The sequence below is a fragment of the Nicotiana sylvestris genome, chromosome 10 (genome assembly GCF_000393655.2).
Source record: "Nicotiana sylvestris chromosome 10, ASM39365v2, whole genome shotgun sequence".
Classification (NCBI taxonomy): Eukaryota; Viridiplantae; Streptophyta; class Magnoliopsida; order Solanales; family Solanaceae; genus Nicotiana; species Nicotiana sylvestris.
This window is the reverse complement of record NC_091066.1, coordinates 149106147-149127950: the sequence shown is the minus strand read 5'-3', so window position 1 is coordinate 149127950 and position 21804 is coordinate 149106147. Positions and strand designations below refer to the sequence as shown.

The window sequence follows — 21804 nt, the reverse complement described above, 5'->3', positions numbered from 1 at the left end:
TCTTTGACTTGCTTCCCTTCTCACCTTCACGAATTTACTCATCACTTATAATCCTTATAATCTCCAAATAATCTTTTCCTTGGACTGAAGTCAATTACCTTACGACAAATTCATCGTACAATAGTACAAGGTGCAATATCGTCGTAACTTAATATTGCGAAGCATAACATCACCGTAATGCAATACTGCAAGGCGTAACATCATCGTAATATTGCGGGGTGTAACAAGAAGCTTCAACTATCATGGAAGAAGTACATTTTGGAGTTTGCGGGCTGCATATGAATGGGTGTGTCTTGGCAAAGAAGATACTTCGAGTAAGTTATTATTGGCTCACCATGGAACGGGATTGTATCAGTTTTGTTCGCAAGTGTCATTAATGCCAGGTACACGATGATTTGATTCATTCTCCCCCATCTGAGTGACACACAATGTCTGTACCTTAGCCCTTTATTGCTTGGGGCATGGATGTCATTGGACCAATTGAGCTGGCAGCGTCAAACGGGCATAGGTTTATTCTGTTGGTCATTGATTACTTTACCAAGTGGTTGAAGCTGTAACTTTCAAGTCCGTGACCAAGAAGGCAGTGGTGGATTTTGTTCATTCAAATATCATTTGTCGGTTCGAAATTCCCAATGTGATTATCACAGACAATGTTGCTAATCTCAACAGTCATTTGATGAAAGAGGTATGCCAACGGTTCAATATCATGCATCGGAACTCCACTCTGTAGCGCCCCAAGGCAAATGGAGTTGTTGAAGCTGCTAACAAGAACATAAAGAAGATACTTCGTAAGATGGTTCAAGGTTCTATGTAGTGGCATGAAAAATTGCCTTTTGCCTTACTTGGTTACCGCAATACTGTTCGCACCTCAGTAGGTGCAACTCCTTATTTGCTGGTATATGGAACTGAGGCAGTTATACCTGCAGAAGTTGAGATTCTATCCCTTCGGATCGTTGCAGAAGCTGAAATCGATGATGATGAGTGGGTCAAAACCCTGCTGGAGCAATTGAGTTTGATTGATGAAAAAGGATTGGCTGCAGTATATCATGGTCAATTATATCAGAAGAGAATGACAAGAGCATACAACAAAAAGGTGCGTCATCGGAAATTCAAAGTGGGCCAGATGGTATTGAAACACATCCTTCCTCATCAGGTGGAAGCTAAAGGCAAGTTCGCCCCAAACTGGCAGGGGCCATTCGTTGTGACAAGAGTGTTACCCAATGGTGCTTTGTATTTAACAGACATAGAAGGAAAATGTGTAGATATGACTATCAATTCTAATGCTGTTAAGAGGTACTATGTATGATTTCTTTGTTTACCTTCAATTGTATTTTGTACTTGGCATGTTCAAAGTTGAAATGATGAAGGTATTTTTTTCCGCTACCCAAACACTTTCATCTTTTGAGCCTTATCTATTTTCTTTCATACCCCTCTTTTGGAATCAGTAGCAGAATTAGAGAATGAAAAAAATAAAAAATGATGGGGAAAAAATGAATAAAAAAAATAAAAGAAAAAGAAAAAAAAGAAGAAAAAAGAGAAAGGAAAAAGAAGAAAGAAAAAAAAAGAAAAAAAAGAGAAGAAAAAGAAGAAGAAGAAGAAATGAATGAAAAAGGAAGAAATAAAAGCAACAAAAACAAACAACTGTTGTTTGAACTACGTTCGACCTGATTCCTTTTAAGGATACGTAGGCAGCCTTACACGGTTTGGTCTCATCAAAATAAAAATCCAAAATTCCCCAGACCTAAAGAAACTGGGGCAGATGTTTTGGTTTTGAAAAAGATCTGATTCCAAAAGTTGTAATTTTGAACCCTTTTCATCTTAAATTATTTTGAGCCTTCGTGCCACCCTTTCTTTCTAGCCTTGTCCAAAAGACTACATTACGGTCTAGAGAAAGACCTTCCGATCAATCTTAGAGGATGCCAAGTCAAGCAAGATAGAGGTATGATTTACATCATGGGAAACACTTTGTTCATGGGCACAAGAGAGAAAATTTAAAATGAGAGAGTTTTATTGGTGAAAACCCTCACGGGTATCGTAAGGCGATGGTGAGCTGAGAGAAAATTTAAAATGAGAGAGTCTTATTGTTGAAAACCATCGCGGACACCGTAAGGCGATGGTGAGTTGAGATATGAACAAATGAGAGAGGCTTGTTGGTGAAAACCCTTCGAGGCACTACAAGTCAAATGAGGCTAATGACTTTACAGAAAAATTGGATCAGTGAAGCCCGGCTTTTGAAGTATGAAGACATGACATGAACTGAAAATATGATTGGTTGGATGGATTACGCTGATCAATCCTAAATGCATTTCATGATCATTGGAACTGGCCGCTTCCCTTAGATAAGTTTTCTTTTTCCCATTCTTCTTCACATAGTCATCTATGTTCAAAATTTTCCTTTGATCCTTTTGTCAAAAATCATCTCACTTTGCTCTTTGAGTCTATCTTTATGAGTTTCTTGCGAATTAGCCCTTGTTGAACAAGCAGGAAAGGATTCCAAAGCCTACTACCAGCTTCTGAATTGCACAAAGCAGAGTTCGGCCAAGCACATCACAAATGACATGATTTAGAATAAGCAGAATGGTGATAACTGAGGTTCAGACAATCAAGTGAATCTTGAATTTTGAGAAAATACAAGGATTCAACAACTTTCAGAATGAAAACACAATGCAACAAGAGAGTGTGAGAGATTCAGGTCATTCAGAGGTTTTGTGGTCCAGTTCCAATCAAAAGGTTAAACAACTCCATGCTGGCCCGAAGCAGCTAATCAGAATGAAGCATGGCAGTGGCAAACACTCAACAATGATGCCACAAACTAACCACCACGTTTTCAAACTAACAAAATTTTATTTGTCTGAAACAGGGGCAAGAAAATTTGTTAATCCACAGGGACCCTCCCATAAAGAAGGAATGGTTCAGAGGCAAGAAATTCTATTCAGAATCCTCCAAGAAAAGAGCATGGCTCAGGTAAGTTCATTCTCGGCTTTTCAGAACCTTCCTGGATAATGAGATTTAGGTTTTTAAGCTTTCAGGACCCTCCTAGATAATGGGATTTGATTTTTAGTTTTCAGGACCCTCCTGGATAATGGGATTTAGTTTTAAGTTTTCAGGACCCTCTTGGATAACAGGATTTAGGTTTTTAAGTTTTTAGGACCCTCCTGGATAATGAGATTTAGGTTTTTAAGTTTTCAAGACTCTCCTGGATAATGGGATTTAGGTTTTTAAGCTTTCAGGACCCTCCTGGATAATGAAATTTAGGTTTTTAAGCTTTCAGAACCCTCCTAAATAATGAGATTTAGTTTTAAAATTTTCAAGACCCTCTTGGATAATAGGATTTAATTTAAATTTTTCAGGATCCTCCTGGATAATGGGATTTAGTTTTTAAGTTTTCAGGACCCTCCTGGATAATGAGATTTAATTTAAAATTTTCTGGGCATTCTTGAATAATGGGATTTAGTTTTAAGTTCTCAGGACCCTCCTGGATAATGGGATTTAATTTTCAAGCTTTCAGGACCTTCCTGGATAATGAGATTTTATTTTTAAGTTTTCAGGACCCTCCTGGATAATGAGATTTAGGTTTTTAAGCTCTTAGGACCCTCCTGGATAATGAGATTTAGTTTTCAAGTTTTCAGGACCCTCTTGGATAATGAGATTTCATTTTAAAATCTTCAGGACCCTAATGGATAATAAGATTTAGTTTTAAAATTTTCAGGACCCTCACGGATAATGGGATTTAATTTAAAATTTTTAGGACCATCCGGGACAATGAGATTTAGTTTTAAAATTTTCAGGACCCTCCTGGATAATGAGAGTTAATTTAAAAATTTTCGGGCCCTCCTGAATAATGAGATTTAGTTTTTAAGTTTTCAGGACTCTCCTGGATAATGAGATTTAGTTTTGAGTTTTTAGGATCCTCCTGGATAATAGGATTCAGTTTTAAGTTTTCAGGGCCCTCCTGGATAATGGGATTTAGTTTTAAAATTTTTAGAACCCTCCCGAAGAATGAGATTTAATTTAAAATTTTCAGGGCCCTCTTGAATAATCAGATTTAGTTTTAAGTTTTCAGGACCCTCCTGAATAATGAGATTTAGTTTTAAGTTTTCAGGATCCTCCTGGATAATGAGATTTAATTTAAAAATTTCAGGGTCCTCCTGAATAATGGGATCTAACTTTAAAAAGTTCTCAGGACCCTCCTGGATAATGGGACCTAGGTAAAATTTCAAGACCTTCATAGGTAACAAGATTTAGCATAAGCTATATCTTTAGGAAATATAATTTATCTTTAACGTTGTCACTCTTAAGATGAGATTTAATTTGAAGTTTTCAGGGCTCTCCTGGATAATGGGATTTAGCTCTTAAATTCTTAGGGCTCTTTTAGGTAACATGATTCGATTAACACTCACAGATATGCCCAGATACCAAACTGGGGCAGAAAAATTTCTTTCGTTTCGTCTGTTTTGTTGTAATGGCAGACGCCCACCTGGATAACAAGGGAATACAATTTAGGTTTTGGAAATCAGGCGCCCACATGGAGAACAAAGGAATACAATTCAAGTTTTGGCAATCAAGAGACCACATGGAGGACAAGGGAATACATTTCAAGTTTTCGCATCAGGCGCCCACCTAGAGAACAAGGGAATACAGTTCAAGTTTTAGTAATTAGGCGCCCACCTAGAAAACAAAGGAATACAATTCAAGTTTTGGAGATCAGACACCCACCTGGATAACAAGGGAATACAATTCAAGTTTTTGGCAATCAGGCACCCACCTGGATAATAAGGGAATACAATTCAAGTTTTGGAGATCAGGCGCCCACCTGGATAACAGGGGAATACAATTCAAGTTTTAGAAATCAGGCGCCCACCTGGATAACAAGGGAATATAATTCAAGTTTTGGCAATCAGGCACCCACTTGGAGAACAAATGAATACAATTCAAGTTTTTGGCAATCAGGTGCCCACCTGGAGAACAAGGGAATACAATTCAAGTTTTTGGCAATCAGGCGCCCACCTGGAGAACAAGGGAATACAATTCAAGATTTTGGCAATTAGGCGCCCACCTGGATAATAAGGGAAATACAGTTCAAATTTTGGCAATCATGTGCCCACCTGGAAAATGAGGAAAATTATTTCAAGTTCAAGCTGCTGGCAGGCACCCACCTGGAGAACGAGGGAATTCATTTCAGAGTTACTTTCAATTCTCAAATTCAAGAGGCATCAGGAGCCTGCCTGAAGAACAGGGTCATATTTTAATTTCCATGTTCAAGTTAGAGAAGCATCAGGAGCCCGCTTGAAGAACAGGGCCCATTATTTTCAGTTTCATGTTGAAGGATCAAGTAGAGATTCAAGAAAGATTCAAGACAAGAAGTATATAGGATCTTGTATTTTTCTTTTACTTTTACTGTAATTTTTCCTTTTATTTTCGATGTTACAGCAGGAACCGCGGACCGGAACCTCGACGGCACTTCACTCGGCTCTCCACCTCGGTATATTCAATCGTTCTTATCACTCCGAACTACACGTGGCCTGATTCCTTTATAGCCAAGGATATTTAGGCAGCTCAGATACCAGGGCTCGGTCACATTCTCTTTTAGCTCTAGTCTCTCTAAATAAGGGTCGAGTCAAAAACATGTCTTGTTGTTCTTTGTCTGAAAATATTTCGTGTTTTCCGTCAAAGAGGGGCAGCTGTAGACATGTAAATTTTGACCCGCGCATTAAAATTACCCTTAATAGTCCTAGTATTTTTAGAATATTATTTGGGCTTATTTCTATATTATTTAACTCTATTATTGAATTTAATTCTATTTTTAGGCACAAAAATGGAAATACAAAAAAAATAGTTTCACTTTTCTACTTAATTCAATATTAGGTATTTTTAGAAAGATATATTATTTTTAACCTATTTTTATTCTAATATAATCCTTGAAAATACCAAAAATAGTTTCAACTTTAATTTTTAGTTTCTATTTTTAATATTAATGGTTTATCAATATCAATTGAGAGTTTTAATATTTTTGTAGGTATGTAAATTAAATTATTAGCTTTCTTTTGGCCCAATTTTGTAAAATTTCGGAGCCCAATTCAAACCTGAGCCCAAAAATTACAACCCAATACCCCTAACCTGTGCCCCAAGCCTGTCACGACCCCAAATACCGATCGTAATGGCGCCTATCATATTACTAGGCAAGCCGACAAATCCATAACCACAACCCATTTGCTATTAACATAAATCCATTTTCTAGCACAAGTTTTAAATGCAGAATTCTTTATAAGTATTATAATGACAAAAATATGCGGAAAATCAAAATAGCAGATACTACACAACCCCAACAATCTGGTGTCACGAGTCTAGAGCCTCTAATACATAACTGAACATCTAGTACATCAAGTCTAGGAAATGTGAAAATAAACCGGATAGAGAGGAGAAGACAGGGCTGCTGACGCCATGCAGCTACCTCGAAATCTCCGGCGAACACTGAATCAGCAGAAAAGCCCTCACTTTGCCCCTCGGCACCTAGATCTGCACACAAGGAGCAGGGAGTAACGTGAGTACGCCAACTCAGTAAGTAACTAAAGTAAATAAAGACTGAAAGTAGTGACGAGCAGTTTAAAATCATATAACTGAAAATAACAACAGGATTATAGCTCAACTTACAGTTTAAAACCAGTTTTGTCATAAGATCCACACTTTCAGTTTAAAATTTGAAATCATATACATAGCAGTATTTCCCAGCAGAGGCTTAGTTTAAAGGAGGAGTGAAATAGTGAAAACAACATAACAAGGCCCCTCGGACAAGGAATCACTTAGAATATGGCCCCTCGGGCAGCCTCTCAGTCACTCGTGACTCAACTCTCGTCACACAGTACTCACTCTCAGCACTCGGCTCATTTATAACCTCATAATATTAGAATCGTAGTAACCGCTGCGGCGTGCAGCCCAATCCATATATTTATAGTCGACTACGCTCACTGGGGGTGTGCAGGCTCCAGAGGGGATCCAACAGCCCAAACGTCATATCGCTGTGGCGTGCAGCCCAATCCAATATATATATCGCTGCGACGTGCAGCCCGATCCATATAAGTATCGCTGCGGCGTGCAGCCCGATCCATAATATATACATATAATATCCTCACAATTGGGTTCTTAACCTCTCTCAGTCATTAACCTCACAGCCTCTCAGGCACAATAATAGAAGGTAGGGATCTCAGCCTAAACAATCCTCGCATTTAGGAATGGAGTGATAAAACCAGCTTTAATCGTGTAAACATGTAAAAACACGACTGAGGATATGATTTTTAACAAGTAAAGTGAGGAAGAACAGTCAAAATACCCCTAAGGGTTTCTACAGGTCGACACAAGGCCCCAAACATAGCATACAGTCCATAATACAATATAAAAGATTGAAATACAGAATAATGTAAGATTTCCAAATCAAATACGTAGCTTAATAGTCGCTATGGGACGGACCAAGTCACAATCCCTACCGGTGCACGCCCATACGCTCGTCACCTAGCATGTGCATCACCGCTCTTATCTAATCAATTCAAATACCGGGGTTTTGTACTCTCAGTTCCAGATTTACAATGGTTACTTACCTTAAATCGGTGAAAATACTACTCCGCGACGCCTTTGCCCCTCAAATCGGCCTCCCCTCGTGTCGAATCTATATAAAATCAGAACGAATACGTCGCAATATGCTAAGGGAATAAAGCCCAAGCAAAAACAATCGAAAAATACCAAAAATCCCGAAATTAGCAAAAACCCGAGCCCTGGGCCCACTTCTCGAAACTCAAATTTTTACATCAATAGATTCCTCATCTCCTCCAGGAGTCCATACATATCAAGAATACCAAAATCGGAGTTCAAATGACCCCTCAAATCCTCCATTAAAGGCCTCTTAAACTCAAACCCTAATCCTCCATTTTTAGCCCTTTAATCTCATTAATTACAACCTTAATTCATGAAATTCTACCATAGAAATGTGTTCTAAGTCCAAAATCCTTACCTCAACGAAGTCTCTTTGATTTATCTCTTCAAAATCGCCCAAAGCTCCCAATTTCGAGTTCAAAAATGGTTAAACCCTTCAAAAATCGCGAAGAAAGGAATATATACATTCTGCCCAGTCCTTTTCTCATCTGCGGTCCCATAACCGCTTCTGCGGTACCGCATTTGCGGCCATTAGTCCGCTCCTGCGGAAGTCACTTAAAAGACCCAAACCGCATCTCCGGTCAAGCTTCCACACTTGCGGCCTCGCAGATGCGACCCTTCAACCGCATCTGTGGCTCCTGATGAATCCTCCTAAAACCCCTTCTGCGGCTATTCTCCCACACGTGCGGCACTACACCTGCGGTTCCCAAACCGCAGGTGCGAAAGCACCAGAAGCAGCAACTTCAGCAACTGCAATTACACTTCAACTCTTCCGAAATACGCTTTTGATCAAAAACCCAACCAAACCACGTCCGAATAACCTAAAATTTTTCACACACATCCCAAATGACACGACGAAGCTACTGCAACTCTCAGAATTTTATTCCGACCCTTATATCAAAATCTCGCCTATCAACCGAAAATCGCTAAAATATCAACTTCGCCAATTCAAGACTAATTCTACTCCGAACCTCCAAAACCCATTCTGATCACACTCCTAAGTCACAAATCGCCTCCTGAAGCTAACTGAACCATCAAAAGTCATATCCGAGCCCTCTAACACATAAGTCAACTTCCGGTTGACTTTGTCCAACTTAAGCCTTCTTAAAAGAGACTAAGTGTCTCAAACTTCACCCAAACTCATTCCGGACTTGATCTGACCAACCTGATACCACATAACACGGATACACAAAGTATAAAGAAGCAGAAATAGGGGAAACAAAGCGGTAACTCATGAGACGACTGGCCGGGTCGTCACAGAAAAACCAAAAGATTTCTGATTTTTCCTCTTAACTTCGGATTTTGCTACAACAATGGAGTTTGATTGAGATGCGGTTGAGTTGAAGCTCGTTTTCCAGTCGAGTTTGCCGTTCAAGGTTGAGTCCATGATTCCTATTTCAGCCTTAGTCATTCTACTCACACTATATCAATTCGTCACTGGATTTCTCTCATTGTATATTCGCGCCGAAGTTTAATCGAAAGTATTTTTAGGTTCATTTCTGATTGCCTTTTGCTCTATCTTAGGCCTGTGATTAAATTCAGTAGAGTTTGAATTTGGAATTAGCATTTAGTCTCGATTTGTGTTTGAAAAATGATATTTGATATGTCGTTCCTATTGTACGAATTCTGTTCTCATTGTTTGATTTGTTTGAGCATGCTCGGTTAGTAAGAGTTGATCCGAATGGTTTTTTCCTATGCCTTGAATGCTTTTAGCCGTTATTATGGTGTTGAAGTATCTCTTGAGTTAAGATATTCTCAATTTGAAACAGATGGTCTATTAGGCGTTGTGATTGTAAAATGAACTTGAATCAATGACGTGTATTCTCATGGCTTCCGTCTGGTTCTTTGATTTTCTAGTACGAGTGACTTAATGTTAACATACTTATCATAACCAAACTAGTTGAGTCATATGCATGTTTGTCGATGCTTCAACTGGCTTGCTTTCCTATGAAAATATAGAATAGGTTGTTCTTGTTTTCTTCTATTATTAGAAGCTGATCATACGGCCTTAAGGAACTGAGAACAGGAAAGGTAAGTTAAGGAACTGAAATGATCTGTCTAGCTTGATGTGTGTTGATACCCAATTTTTCCCTATATATTTTAAATATGCATAAATACCTTCAAAATAGCATATATATATATATATATATATATATATATATATATATATATATATATATATATATATATATATATGCATATATAAGCATGCACAAGACTTTTATTATTTTTCCCATAATTTTAAGGGTTTAAATTGATTTATTCTCCCTTTTTATCCATAAAATACTCAATAATTATTTCCAAAATTATTGTTTTGATAATTCATTAATTTAATTTCCATAATCATGCCTAAATATAGCTAGTATAAATTTTAAGAATTTTTATAATTACATTTAGTATTTTTTAAGCTAAATTGCATATAATTGCAATGTTAGCCCATTTTAAGTATAATTATATTTTATACGCATAAAATTGGTCCCCATATTTTTAAAATATTAATTATATATTTTAAATCATTTTGGAACTTTAAATTATTTTCCAGAAATTACCTATTATTTTTATAAATTAAATAGGTGAAAAATTGGCTATTTAAATTATAGCCAAATCTGGCTTTCAATTATAGCCTAAATCAGACCCCTCTCCAGCCCAATTTCTCACCAAATCACCTGACCCAGACCCTATACACGTCTACCCAACCCAAGCCATCATAAATCCTGGCCGTTGATCTTTTTGATCAACGACCCTTATTCATCCTTTCCTTTTTAATTTCCAAACGAACCCTAAGTCCTTTTTCCAAGGGCGCTGCCTTCAAATGCTTTCATCGTTTCTCCTCTCTCGAACCTAACCCTAAAACTCCGTCAATCCCCTCATTCTCCGGTCATCTCCGACTACCTCCTTCAACCCCAAGCCTCCAATGGGTCTCTCGTCACCTTGCTCATCATCTCTAAGGCCTTCAAGGGCCCTGGGCCATGTCGATTTGGACCTAGGGTTTTCGAATCTGTTTTTCGAGGTTTCTCTAGTGTGATTTTGGGCAAAATCACACCATATGTGTTACGATTTGTGAAGTTACAACAGATTCTTTCGATTTCTATTTGGGTTTCCTTTTGAAACCCTAACCCTCTTCTGAATATCTCAGATGTGTGTTATTTTCATGCTTTAAGCCTATTTCCTTCTATAATTTGCCTATTTTTGAACTTCTTCTGAAAGATCCTCATTTTTAAACCATTTTACTTTATTTAAAAACTAGGGTTTTCTCGGAGTTCTTTCTACACCTATTCCAACTGATTTCTTCATGATTAAACCATTTTTCTTGCTTATTTTGACCGATTTTATGTTCCTACTGCTTTTTAACTCGACTCTGTTAAAAGCCCTAATTTTTTAAAGATTTTTTTCTTTACTTTATTTCTGTGTGTTAGCATGATTTTCTTTGTCTTAGTTCTGTGTGTTAGCCTGTTTACCTGATTCTTGTTAATCTCTCACCATGCCTCGCATATGTTCTGCTGAATCTTTAGCCTACTTATATCACCTTTATATGATTGTGTTTGCTCATCTCTTATTTTATTTTGTCTATATAGCTGACCTTGTTTATTTGCTACTCCTGTTCATTCGTCTCTATTTATATGTTGAGAAGACAGAATCAAGACTCCCCATGATTGATTCTGATTCTCCTTAATTGATGGTAATTGAAAGATTTTCTTTCAAAGCCCTAGAATTCTACTCATCTGTTTAAATTGACTAATTTTATTACCTTATTTACTATGGTACTTTGTTTTACTTAGTCCTTCCTTAATTGGGTCTTTCTGAATTTTGTCCTAATTGACTATTTTATGCCCACTGAACCTTGACTCATTCCTTATTTAATCATGCACTGATTCTTCTTCCTGCCTTATATGGTATTGCATCTTTCCGTTTAGTCTTGATTCCCTTAACTTAAGGGAGAGCTTCCTTGATTCTCTAATTGATTGATTCTGAGTTCTTAAATTAGCATACTGCTATGATTTTTACCTTATTCCACTACCTACTTTCAACTATAAATACTCTAAGTCTTTTACAAACAACACAGACTTGATTTTTCAACAACTCCTCTCTTATTAAAAATCCTTGTTCTTCCCCCTCTCTTGTGCTATTTGCTACTATTAGCCGGCTGCAAGCCAAGGCTAATCCTCTATGCTCTTTGGTTCTTTCATTCTGCTTACTTCTATCTTCACTGGTATGTCCTAGTTTAATTTAAAGCCTCAACAACAACATGCTTCTCTTCTTGTTTCAGTTTCTTTTATTTCTAGCTTGCTTTTACTTGTGGTTCTGTTGTGAAGTTTATAGTTAGGTTATATTATCAGCATGCTAGTATGAATCCCCTCCCTTTAAATCAATGTATTCCCTTATATGATTCAAATCATGTCTGGACAACTGTTTTACCTACTGTGTACTTACCATTTTTGTGAATCCCAAATCCTTATCCCCCTCTATGTGTTTATGCTCCTCATGACTGGTTTGTGATTATGCTAGTCTCAACTATCTATGAGCATGTCTGAACCAGTCCTAAGACCCCTTGCTGGGGTTATGCGTCTGCAGTCAATTGTCTGTGTATCCCCAAACCCTTTGACCTTGTGTGACTACTGAGTTCATTTGGATTCTGTGTAGTGCTTGATTTTGTTTATCACTCCAACCTCTTTCAAACACCCTCTATTACTTTACTAGTTGCTTTCAAAATAGACTTCTTTCAACATGTGTCATGCACTTTCACTTTACTCTTAGTTAATAAGTTCTGCCCCTTCTAGTATGTGTACTGCCTTGGGATCCTCTTGAGAACACTCTTAACTCTGGTATACTAAGGCTGGCCTTTCCACACTGCACTGGTTCAATGCTTGGTTACTAAGTCTAGCTGTAAGCATTGCCCGGGTCCTTGAGACCCTTAGGGAACTTTGATGCACCTAGACTCTAATTTGTCTATGGAAATGAGGCTTGTAAGACCATTGGAGGCTTTGGGAAACTTGTGCCTGAATGCAGGCTCTCTATAAAATAGCTTCTTTATTTTCTATTTCACATATGTAATTCAATTATTGGCCTGTAATAATTTATAAATAGATATTTGGGGTATTTAGTAAAAAGGGTGGGTAGATGTGTACTTTGTGGGGTAATATGGGTAGAAATCCTGCTCTTAGGGCGTTACTTTCAAATCTGCCTGCTTTACTCTATAGAAAACATGTTCATAGGGTTTTACTCTTGTTAAATCTCATTTCGTTTGCATAATAGACATCATGCCTATAGGTTTCCACTTCCAATGTCGTTTGCATCAAGAAGAAATTATGTTCTTAAGGTTCTGCATTTTTGAAGTCATGTTCATAAGTTTTCAAACAATCGTGTCTTAAATCAATTCAAGTATAGATAACATGCCTATAGGATCTAATTTCGATTCATTTCTAATAAGTCTTTCATATGTTATTGCAAATTGACTAAAACCAGTAATACACCTAGATACCATGCCTATAGGGTTTTTTATTCGCAATTATGTTTGATAATCTAATTAGCCTGATAAATCAATGTCATTATGCCTAGTTCATCTTCTTAAAACTGGTCTTATTAAGCAATGACATTTCCTGAAACTAGCTCTTTCAAAATTGCTTTAATCTCATTAGCTATCCAGCCTATAGGTATCACAATGGTCTATTTTGAAAACATGTTCGTTTCTGCATTAATATAGACATAGTACTGCATATAGGCAAGACTTAAGGCATTTTCAAAATCTGCATTTCCCTGAAATTGTTTTTGTCGTTCAACTCTTCTAATTCTGATAAGCTTTTAAAGATGAGTCTCTAGGCAACTACTAGGTTATAACTTCTGGATCTGAAAGTGGTCTATTTATGCATAATCACTTAGAAATTCTGCTTTAGGACTTTGATTAATAAAGACCTTACTTGTGTTTGAGTCGTGCTACCTGTATGTTTGTTTGAGGAGGAATTGTGAGCCTCTTAATTGCTCCCATTATGTGGAAGTCCTAAATACTTTTTGACTGTCGCCTTAGATTTTTTCCTTTAAAGACTTAGGGGTACGTCTAGAACCACCTATAGGTAGAGGTCCTAATTCCCTCCAGGACTATTAAGAAGGGATGGGTATCAGCACACAATAGGAGTCAGTGACCAAACACTCGCTTTGCATGACCAATAGGGGATGGGAAGGGTATATATAGGATATGATGACTACGCGTTAATGTCACGTGTAGCCCCTTGTCGAGAAGTATTTACCGGATATTGCGTGGGGTGATCCTATAGGACAAACAACCTAGGACCCTATTTACCTAATCCTTTCTCTATTCAAAACTTTTATCTTCTACAACTTGTTTAAACCTTATCTTACTAATTGAATTATCCAACGTGCTTTACTTGCAACTTATTTGATTCAGCTATTTGTATGGACTAATTTGTAAATATAAGTTCGGTCGGAACCCACAGTTATGGACCCAGAAGGGTGCCTAACACCTTCCCCTCGAGGTTACTTCGAGCCCTTACCCTAATCTCTGGTAATGCAAACTAGTTACATGAGTTAATCACTATAGGTGCCCTAACGCATCATAATCCGTTAGGTGACGACTCTTCAAATACCCAATTCCCAAAAGGAAATGAGTCATTACACCCCATAAGATGTCGAAACCCGGACTCTTCTCCGCGGAGAGAAAAAAGGGGGCACGACAATATGCCTGAAGTATTTCTTTGGTTCAAGTTATGATTGAAAGTTTTCTTTGTAAATGAGTGTTATGTGAAATTAAAACGAGATGAGGAGATCTTGCTAATTAAAATTAATTCTCCATGTAGTGGTTATGTTACTGCTAGTAGAATAGAAAGTATTTTCAGTCATAGTGATTCTGGACGAGTTGTACTTGTGAGCCAAAGTGGTATTGGTTCTGGTTGTGAGTTTGAAGCTATAGTTTTCAGTATCTATAATTCTTTTACCAAGTCTTTATTGTGGAGCTTAAGTATATGAAAGTTCAAATATGTCCTATCTTTTGTTTTCCATGTGATTTTCTATGTGAAAGAGGTGGAGTGTATACTATTGTTGCTGTTGTTGGTTAAGATTTAGGTCTGATGATTGTTGAGTAATGTGAATTTAATAAGGCTCGTTATTAGGTTAATATTTTAAAACACATTTGAATTACTCTGTTAATTGAAAAAATGCGTTTTTATAGGGATAAAATCCTTTAAAATGGCCCTACGGTTTCAGCAGATTAGACAAAGCACTTGATTGGATAAGGTTGATTTAGTCTTGATAGCAATATTGGATTAATCTTGGATCTTGAGCAGTTTTGGTATTTGATAACTATTGATTTAGTGTTTAAATGGCATCTGCTCAAATGCGCTTTGGTGTTAATCTTGTTTGAGCCCCTTAGCAGCATCATATTTGATATTCATCTTATTATTTTCCTTTCTTCTTCAACGTGTCTTGCATGTTTGCTGCTGGACATTTCGTCTTATTTGGTCTTCATTTGTCTCACACGATGGAATTTTGGGAAAGTAGGGAACAAAAATTTGGATCTTAAATTTCTCATTGCATTTGTCTATCGCTTTACTATTCGCTAGGAGCATGTTTAGGCCGACCACTTGAGTAGACAAGCTTAGGGCATTTATGTTTTAGTTTTGTTGAAGCGAGATATTATCCCTTTAGTCGATTATATTATCCGGGGAATGTCCCGAAGTACTTTGTAAATATTCTGGAGGCCGTGACGAGCTTGTGAATGAAGCATAGTGTAGTATTTTATTTTTATTTTTCTTTTATTTAGGTAGGGACAACCTCAAACCTTTTTGTGTTTGTTTTCTTTTGTGTTTTTTTTTACCTCAATTCGAATATTTTAAAAGCCAATTAGATCGAGTAAGCAACCGTGACTTTCATGGGATTCAGGGAATGCCTAACATCTTCTGCCTGAGTCAAATGAATCTCCTTACCTAGAACTCTGGTGCAGTCAGTTTTAGAGTCGAGACATGTTTTTTGAAAGAAAGTTATTTTTAAACGGTGCCCTGGCACATCGAAACCCAATGTCAGGTGGCGACTATGAAAAAGCTTTTAAAAATAAATACAATTTCGTCACTCTTCAAAATTGAAACCCTTTTGAGCTTCAAAAATCACTTTTATTATTTTTAGAGGGTTAAGTGAGGTAAAAAAGGGGTGTGGCAATTTGCATCTATACCCGCTTTTTGGGTCACGTTTTAACGTATACCCGCTTTACAAAAAAAAATTACAAGCGTACCCACTTTTGGCATAACTTCAGGCATACGGGCCTGAAGTAGCAAAATTTTTTGCCTGAAGTGAAGCAAAACTTCAGATATTTTTGCATGAAGTTTGGCGTGACTTGCAAAACTTAGTTCATAGTGCAAATGGCAAACTTCAGTTCAATAAAACAACAACATGTGTTGACTGAAGTTTTTGTTTGTAATTGTTGAACTTAAGCATTCTAGTAGCTGAGTTTTGTTTTGTATTTGCTGAACTTCAGCATGTTTTAGCTGAAGTTTTGTTCTATATTTGCTGAACTTCAGCATGTTTTAGCTGAAGCTTTGTTATATTTGTGATGAACTTCAGGGCTGAAGTTTGTTTTGTATTTGCTGAACTTCAGCATTCTAGGAGCTGAAGTTTTTGTTTATATTTGCTGAACTAAGAATATTTATTGTATATTTTAGCTTTAGAATAATGGAATTATCAGGAAATATGAAAAGCAATACTCCTATAAAATAAGACCATTAGTAAAAGTAACATATCCACCTAATGCACAGGGAATCAAGTCGTGCTTTCATGTTTCAGTAGCAATTAAATTAGAATTTCCGAACTGGACAGTCTAGAAGCTAATTCCTAGTTGTAAAGAGCTAAAATAGCAAATATAAGTTGTTCTCTCTCTCTCTCACACACACACACAATGGGACAAACAGATATATATGAATCGTCAGGTTAGAACACATAACAATATCTCAATCTTCAGCATTCGGAAAACGAAGGAGGAGGAGAAAGAGGCTTGAAGTTGTTTAAACAGTGTGTACAAGTTAAAACTTTTTTAAAAAGTGGGTATAGATTAAATGGGAGCTACAAATTAGAGTGCTCGTGCAATTTTTACGAGTTAACTGGCCTAGTTTGTTGAGGCCCAACTTAACTAGACAGGTCCTGGTATATGGTATAGATGCACCTTGTTCCTTTCCAGGAACTGAATGTTATGTCGACGAATTTGGTACACCAGATATGATAACTCAGGATCATTATCTCAATACCTTTAATTGCCACGGAACAAGTAGGGGCAGAATTAGCATCGAAGATACGAGTTCGGCCTAATTCAGTAACTCGTCTACATACGTTTGTAATGGATAAATCAATTAATCGACACCATACAAAATACGTGCCTGGTCTACGTTGTGCTTACCTGAAAGATTTGTTTCTATCTAGCTCAACAGCAAGGTTTCATATTACAACTTTGTCAATTGGGGTTTTTTTTCCTCTCAGGAATGGAGCATATTCTTATGGGCTATGGCGATGCCATAAAATTTAAGATTTAAGTTATATTACACTAATATAATGAATTTTTTACACAATCAATGTAAATTTAACAATTTAAAGCATATTACTTACCGTTTATTCTAGATTACTGATCAATGTAATTAAATAGAATGTAATTATCTTTTAAGTGTCTTAATAACATATAAAATTCAAACTCAATTATAAAATAGTGATATTCATTAGATATGGAGGAAAAATAACAAACAAACAAAGAACAAGCCAGAAAATCATGCTGCTATTGATTGAATAGTGCAATATTTTGGACTCTATAAAATGGGGAGATGTGAAAGAAAGTTGTCTATCGGCCTAAATGGTCAAGGTGCAAGTATGCTGCTTGTCAAATGTCAACTCTTCCTTGTGTTCACATACAATTGCTTAAATTATTACGAATTTAAATTATATATATCAAAAGAAATTTTAAATTATCAGTGCATTTCAATTTATTACGAGAACTTATTACTCTATTTTTTAATGGACGTGTCTTAACAAATTCTTATGATATTACAAATTCTTGTTTATACCTCTAAAACGTATTAACAGACACCAAATCAGATTCTTTCTAGCAATTACTTTCCTTCTTCTCAAATTATTCACAAACGTGTTTTAGTGAAAAATTACAAGTTATTGCTGAAATATTGAATTTCGATTTTTGCTATGTAAAAAGTTTGGAGGAATTATGATATAACCCCAATATCAACATACTAGGATACGTAAATTTCTAAAGAAAAATGAATATACTATCAAAGTCGCGAATTTCTGTTCCCCGCAAATCTATTTCCTAACATTAATTCAGATCTTTCGAGCTTTCAAAGTTACTTTTAAATTTCCTTTTTAATATTATTTTCAACTATTTTAAAGAATAATGCAATAAGAATTCAATAAAAAATGTTCTGAACTATTACCAATATAAATTGTCAAAGTTGTTTATATGCTTAATATTCAAAAAGCAAATAGATCCAAAAATGAAGTGCATCTTTTTTCATTTTTCAATTACATTCCATTATAAAATCATCTATAAATCATAGTTAATTTTAAAGTCTTAAATATTAGGCAAGATATTTATTATAAATAAATCATACTAGAAATTGAAGTTACAAAATATTAGGCAAGAAATTTATTTTAAATAAAATCTTACTCAAATAAAAAATTACTAGGTGAGGAATTTATTATAAATAAAATCTTACTCAAATTTAAATAACGAAATGTTAGGCAAGGAATTTATTATAAAAATCTACTCAAATTTAAATTACTAAATATTAGGAAGTAACTTGTTATAAATAAAATCTTACTCAAAATTAAATTACTACGTAACAATTAGGAGTTCTTAGCTAGTTCAAATAAGAGAAGAATTCATGGCTAATATTTAATTAATTACAAAATCCTAAATATAAGAGCAATAATTATATGACAACTTTATCCATATGAGATCTGTATTTAAACGATAAAATATCGATCAATATTTTATATTGTCCATGCTGAAGAATTATCTATTATTGTAGATCAACTTAACTTGATGTTGAAAAATTATACAATATTAATGTGAGATTAAACTCAATTATTAAGAGGCAGATATGATGGAGAACATAATGCCTATTAATAATAGATAGGAGTAGTATACAATCAATTCACGAGGGACGTGCAAGTCTGAAAGCGTTAATCAGCCCTTTGAATAAATTAAAAAAAGAAAAACAATACACCTGTATCTTTCATATGAATGCTAGCTTTTATTTGCCTCTCAATGAACTTAATTATCTTAATACAAACAACACACTGACAACTTTCTGTCTTCCAAGATTACGGCCCGTTTTGACATAAAAATATTTTACTCTTTTTTGAAATTAATGTTTTGCCATAAAATTTTTAATTTTCACTTGAAGAAGAATTTTGAAATTTTTCGAAAAGTTGAAAAACTCCAAAAAGTTACTTTTCAAAATTTTCAAAAATTCAAAAATAGCCCAAAATTAGATTCATGTCCAAACACAACTTTAATTTTCAAATACCATTTTCCCTTGAATTGTTTTCCACTCTTTTGGGAATTTTACAATTCTTATGTCCAAACGACCACTAAGAAAGCTTCTTCAAAAGGAAAAATCGAAAATGTATCCTTAAAATCAGCCCAAATTAACATAAAATATTATTAAGGAAACCGTCATATCATATGCTTAAAGAATATACCAAAACCAATAATTACCATCTTCGCATTGTCAACATCAGAATCAGAAACACTAATAAGGATAAAAAACCGAATCAGATTATAATACCAATCAATATCTAGCGCCTCAATTTCACACTTAAATTTGGTCTGTTCACATCTTCAATTTTTTTTCTATAAATAAACAAGCCAAAAATCAGTACCAATATACTCTTTTAAAGTTCACAAAAGAAGCTTCAATTTTAGAAGCAAAAATTGATGAAAATGGCTTCAAATTCGGCCACTTCTCTGTTCTTGACACTATTTCTTATTATACAGTGTTTATCACTCCTTACTGCTGCTCAAGATTTTGACTTTTTCTACTTTGTTCAACAGGTTTATATCAAATTTAATTAATACTTATTAAATATTTAGATGTAATTTTCTCTGTTTTACTTTGGTTTATTTTAAGTAATATATGTCTTCATCTTTTATGCAGTGGCCAGGGTCTTACTGTGACACTAAACAAAGTTGTTGCTACCCCAAAACTGGAAAACCAGCATCAGATTTTGGAATCCATGGACTTTGGCCTAATAACAATGATGGCTCTTACCCATCAAACTGTGATTCTAACAGTCCTTATGATCAATCTCAGGTACTCAATATTCAAATAAGCTTTTTTTTTCCCCCTTATCCGAAGGTAACCTTGGCATAACTAGTAAAGTTGCTGCCATATGACCAGGAGGTCACGAGTTCGAGCGTGGAAGCCTTTTGCAGAAATGTAGGGTAAGGCTGCGTAGCACCGAATTGCCCTTCTTTTTTTTCCCTCACCTGGTGTCAAGTACCTGTATTGATGCCCTGATAAATCCAGATTCGCTCTGTGTAAGATCCATTAAATAGGAAAATGCTCCCTATCAGAATTCTTTTCATACCCAGGACCCGAACACAAGAACTCTATTAAGCGTGGAGGGATTCTATCCGTCCCACCAGAACCTTAGTGGTAGCATCTTATTCTAATTGCTAGCATTGAGGATACAAATATAAATTTATTTTTGGGTTCAATCTTTAGACTTTTAAAATTGGAGACATTGCCTTTTTAAAATTATACAACAACAACGACCCACTGTAATCTCACTAGTGGGGTTTGGGGAGGGTAGTGTGTAGGCAAATTTTACCCCTATCCCGATGGGATAGAGAGACTGTTTCCGAAAGACCCTCGCTCAAGAAGACAAAAAGAGGCAATCTAACCTTTTTAAAATTATGTGTTGAAAATTTAATATTTATTAAAATTTTAATAACTTAATGCTATATATCTATGATTCGTGTAAAAAATACTGAGTCGAATTAAATTCCTTATGCAGGTTTCTGACTTAATCAGCAGAATGCAACAAAATTGGCCAACTCTAGCATGCCCAAGTGGTACTGGCTCAGCATTTTGGTCACATGAATGGGAAAAACATGGCACTTGTTCTGAATCTATTTTTGACCAACATGGCTATTTCAAGAAAGCTCTTGATCTCAAGAATCAAATTAATCTTTTGGAAATTCTTCAGGGTGCTGGAATTAACCCTGATGACGGATTTTATAGCTTGAACAGCATTAAAAATGCGATTAACAGCGCAATTGGGTATACTCCTGGAATCGAATGTAATGTAGACGAGTCGGGTAATAGCCAGTTATACCAGGTTTATATTTGTGTTGATGGCTCGGGTTCAAATCTCATCGAATGCCCTGTTTTTCCTAGGGGAAAATGTGGCTCCAGCATTGAGTTCCCAACATTTTAAGCCAGTTACCCAACATTTTAAGGCAGTTATTGTTCTTTGGCTATTTCATATGCCTCATTATCTCTTTTTATTGTACTATTTCTTGTTTACTAATGTATACATGTTCTAATCATTGTACAAGGCTATGCCTTCTTTGGAGCAATAACATATTGAAATAGTTGCAATACATAAATTTAATTGCTGTGCATGAATCAGATCCTGCAATTGGTGCTTGCAAAATGAATAAAAAATATATAAGTATCTATTCATTAACTACTAAAATATGGGTCGGATAATTAACCATTTAGAACGGAGCCAAATATGGATAATATTCATATTATCCGCGTAGAAAATGGATAGCCGGGTCGAAAGTGGATCTATTTTATTCAGTTCACTTGCTTAGTGCCGCTTCAGAATTCGTTTCTGTTACATGTATCTCTCTTATTTATTTATTTATTTATTTATTTATTTATTGTTTGCTTTTTTAGCTTCCCCTGGTTCAGTTCAATCAGGAACATTAATAAGCAATTTTTGTCTATATTGTCTCTGTATAATTTCAAAAAATATCCTTTAGTTATATGGTTTATGTTGCTATAGTGTTGTGTCATTGGGTATACAAGCAGCAATTGAAAGAAACACAAAACACCCGGAACACAAAAGCTGAAAAGTTCGAACTTTACCAAGAGAAAAGGAATTATGGTTTCAAAAGCTAAAATATTCGAACTTTACCAAGAGAAAAAG

The 21804-nt window shown here is 35.7% G+C and overlaps 2 protein-coding genes across 2 annotated transcripts; both read left to right on the top strand.

Moving 5' to 3' along the window:
- The first annotated feature begins 376 nt into the window (after positions 1-376).
- On the top strand, positions 377-1306 carry LOC138880108 (uncharacterized). The gene is made up of 3 exons (XM_070159769.1): positions 377-383; positions 543-685; positions 815-1306. Exons 1-3 carry the CDS (start codon positions 377-379, stop codon positions 1304-1306), a joined length of 642 nt encoding a protein of 213 aa, XP_070015870.1.
- Positions 1307-19553: 18247 nt separating this feature from the next.
- On the top strand, positions 19554-21236 carry LOC104240020 (extracellular ribonuclease LE-like). The gene is made up of 3 exons (XM_009794798.2): positions 19554-19696; positions 19800-19955; positions 20662-21236. The coding sequence occupies exons 1-3, from the start codon at positions 19580-19582 to the stop codon at positions 21082-21084; spliced, it is 696 nt and encodes a 231-aa protein (XP_009793100.1). The 5' UTR covers positions 19554-19579; the 3' UTR covers positions 21085-21236.
- The last annotated feature ends 568 nt before the right edge of the window (positions 21237-21804 follow it).

What these genes read in the sequence shown, in the direction of transcription:
- LOC138880108 (XM_070159769.1), top strand. An exon ending in ACAGTCATTTGATGAAAGAG is followed by an intron (nt 686 to 814) that starts GTATGCCAACGG and finishes GGTTCTATGTAG; the next exon opens with TGGCATGAAAAATTGCCTTT.
- LOC104240020 (XM_009794798.2), top strand. Translation starts at nt 19,580, where the DNA reads ATGAAAATGGCTTCAAATTCGGCCACTTCTCTGTTCTTGACACTATTT. An exon ending in TTTTCTACTTTGTTCAACAG is followed by an intron (nt 19,697 to 19,799) that starts GTTTATATCAAA and finishes TCTTTTATGCAG; the next exon opens with TGGCCAGGGTCTTACTGTGA. An exon ending in GTCCTTATGATCAATCTCAG is followed by an intron (nt 19,956 to 20,661) that starts GTACTCAATATT and finishes TTCCTTATGCAG; the next exon opens with GTTTCTGACTTAATCAGCAG.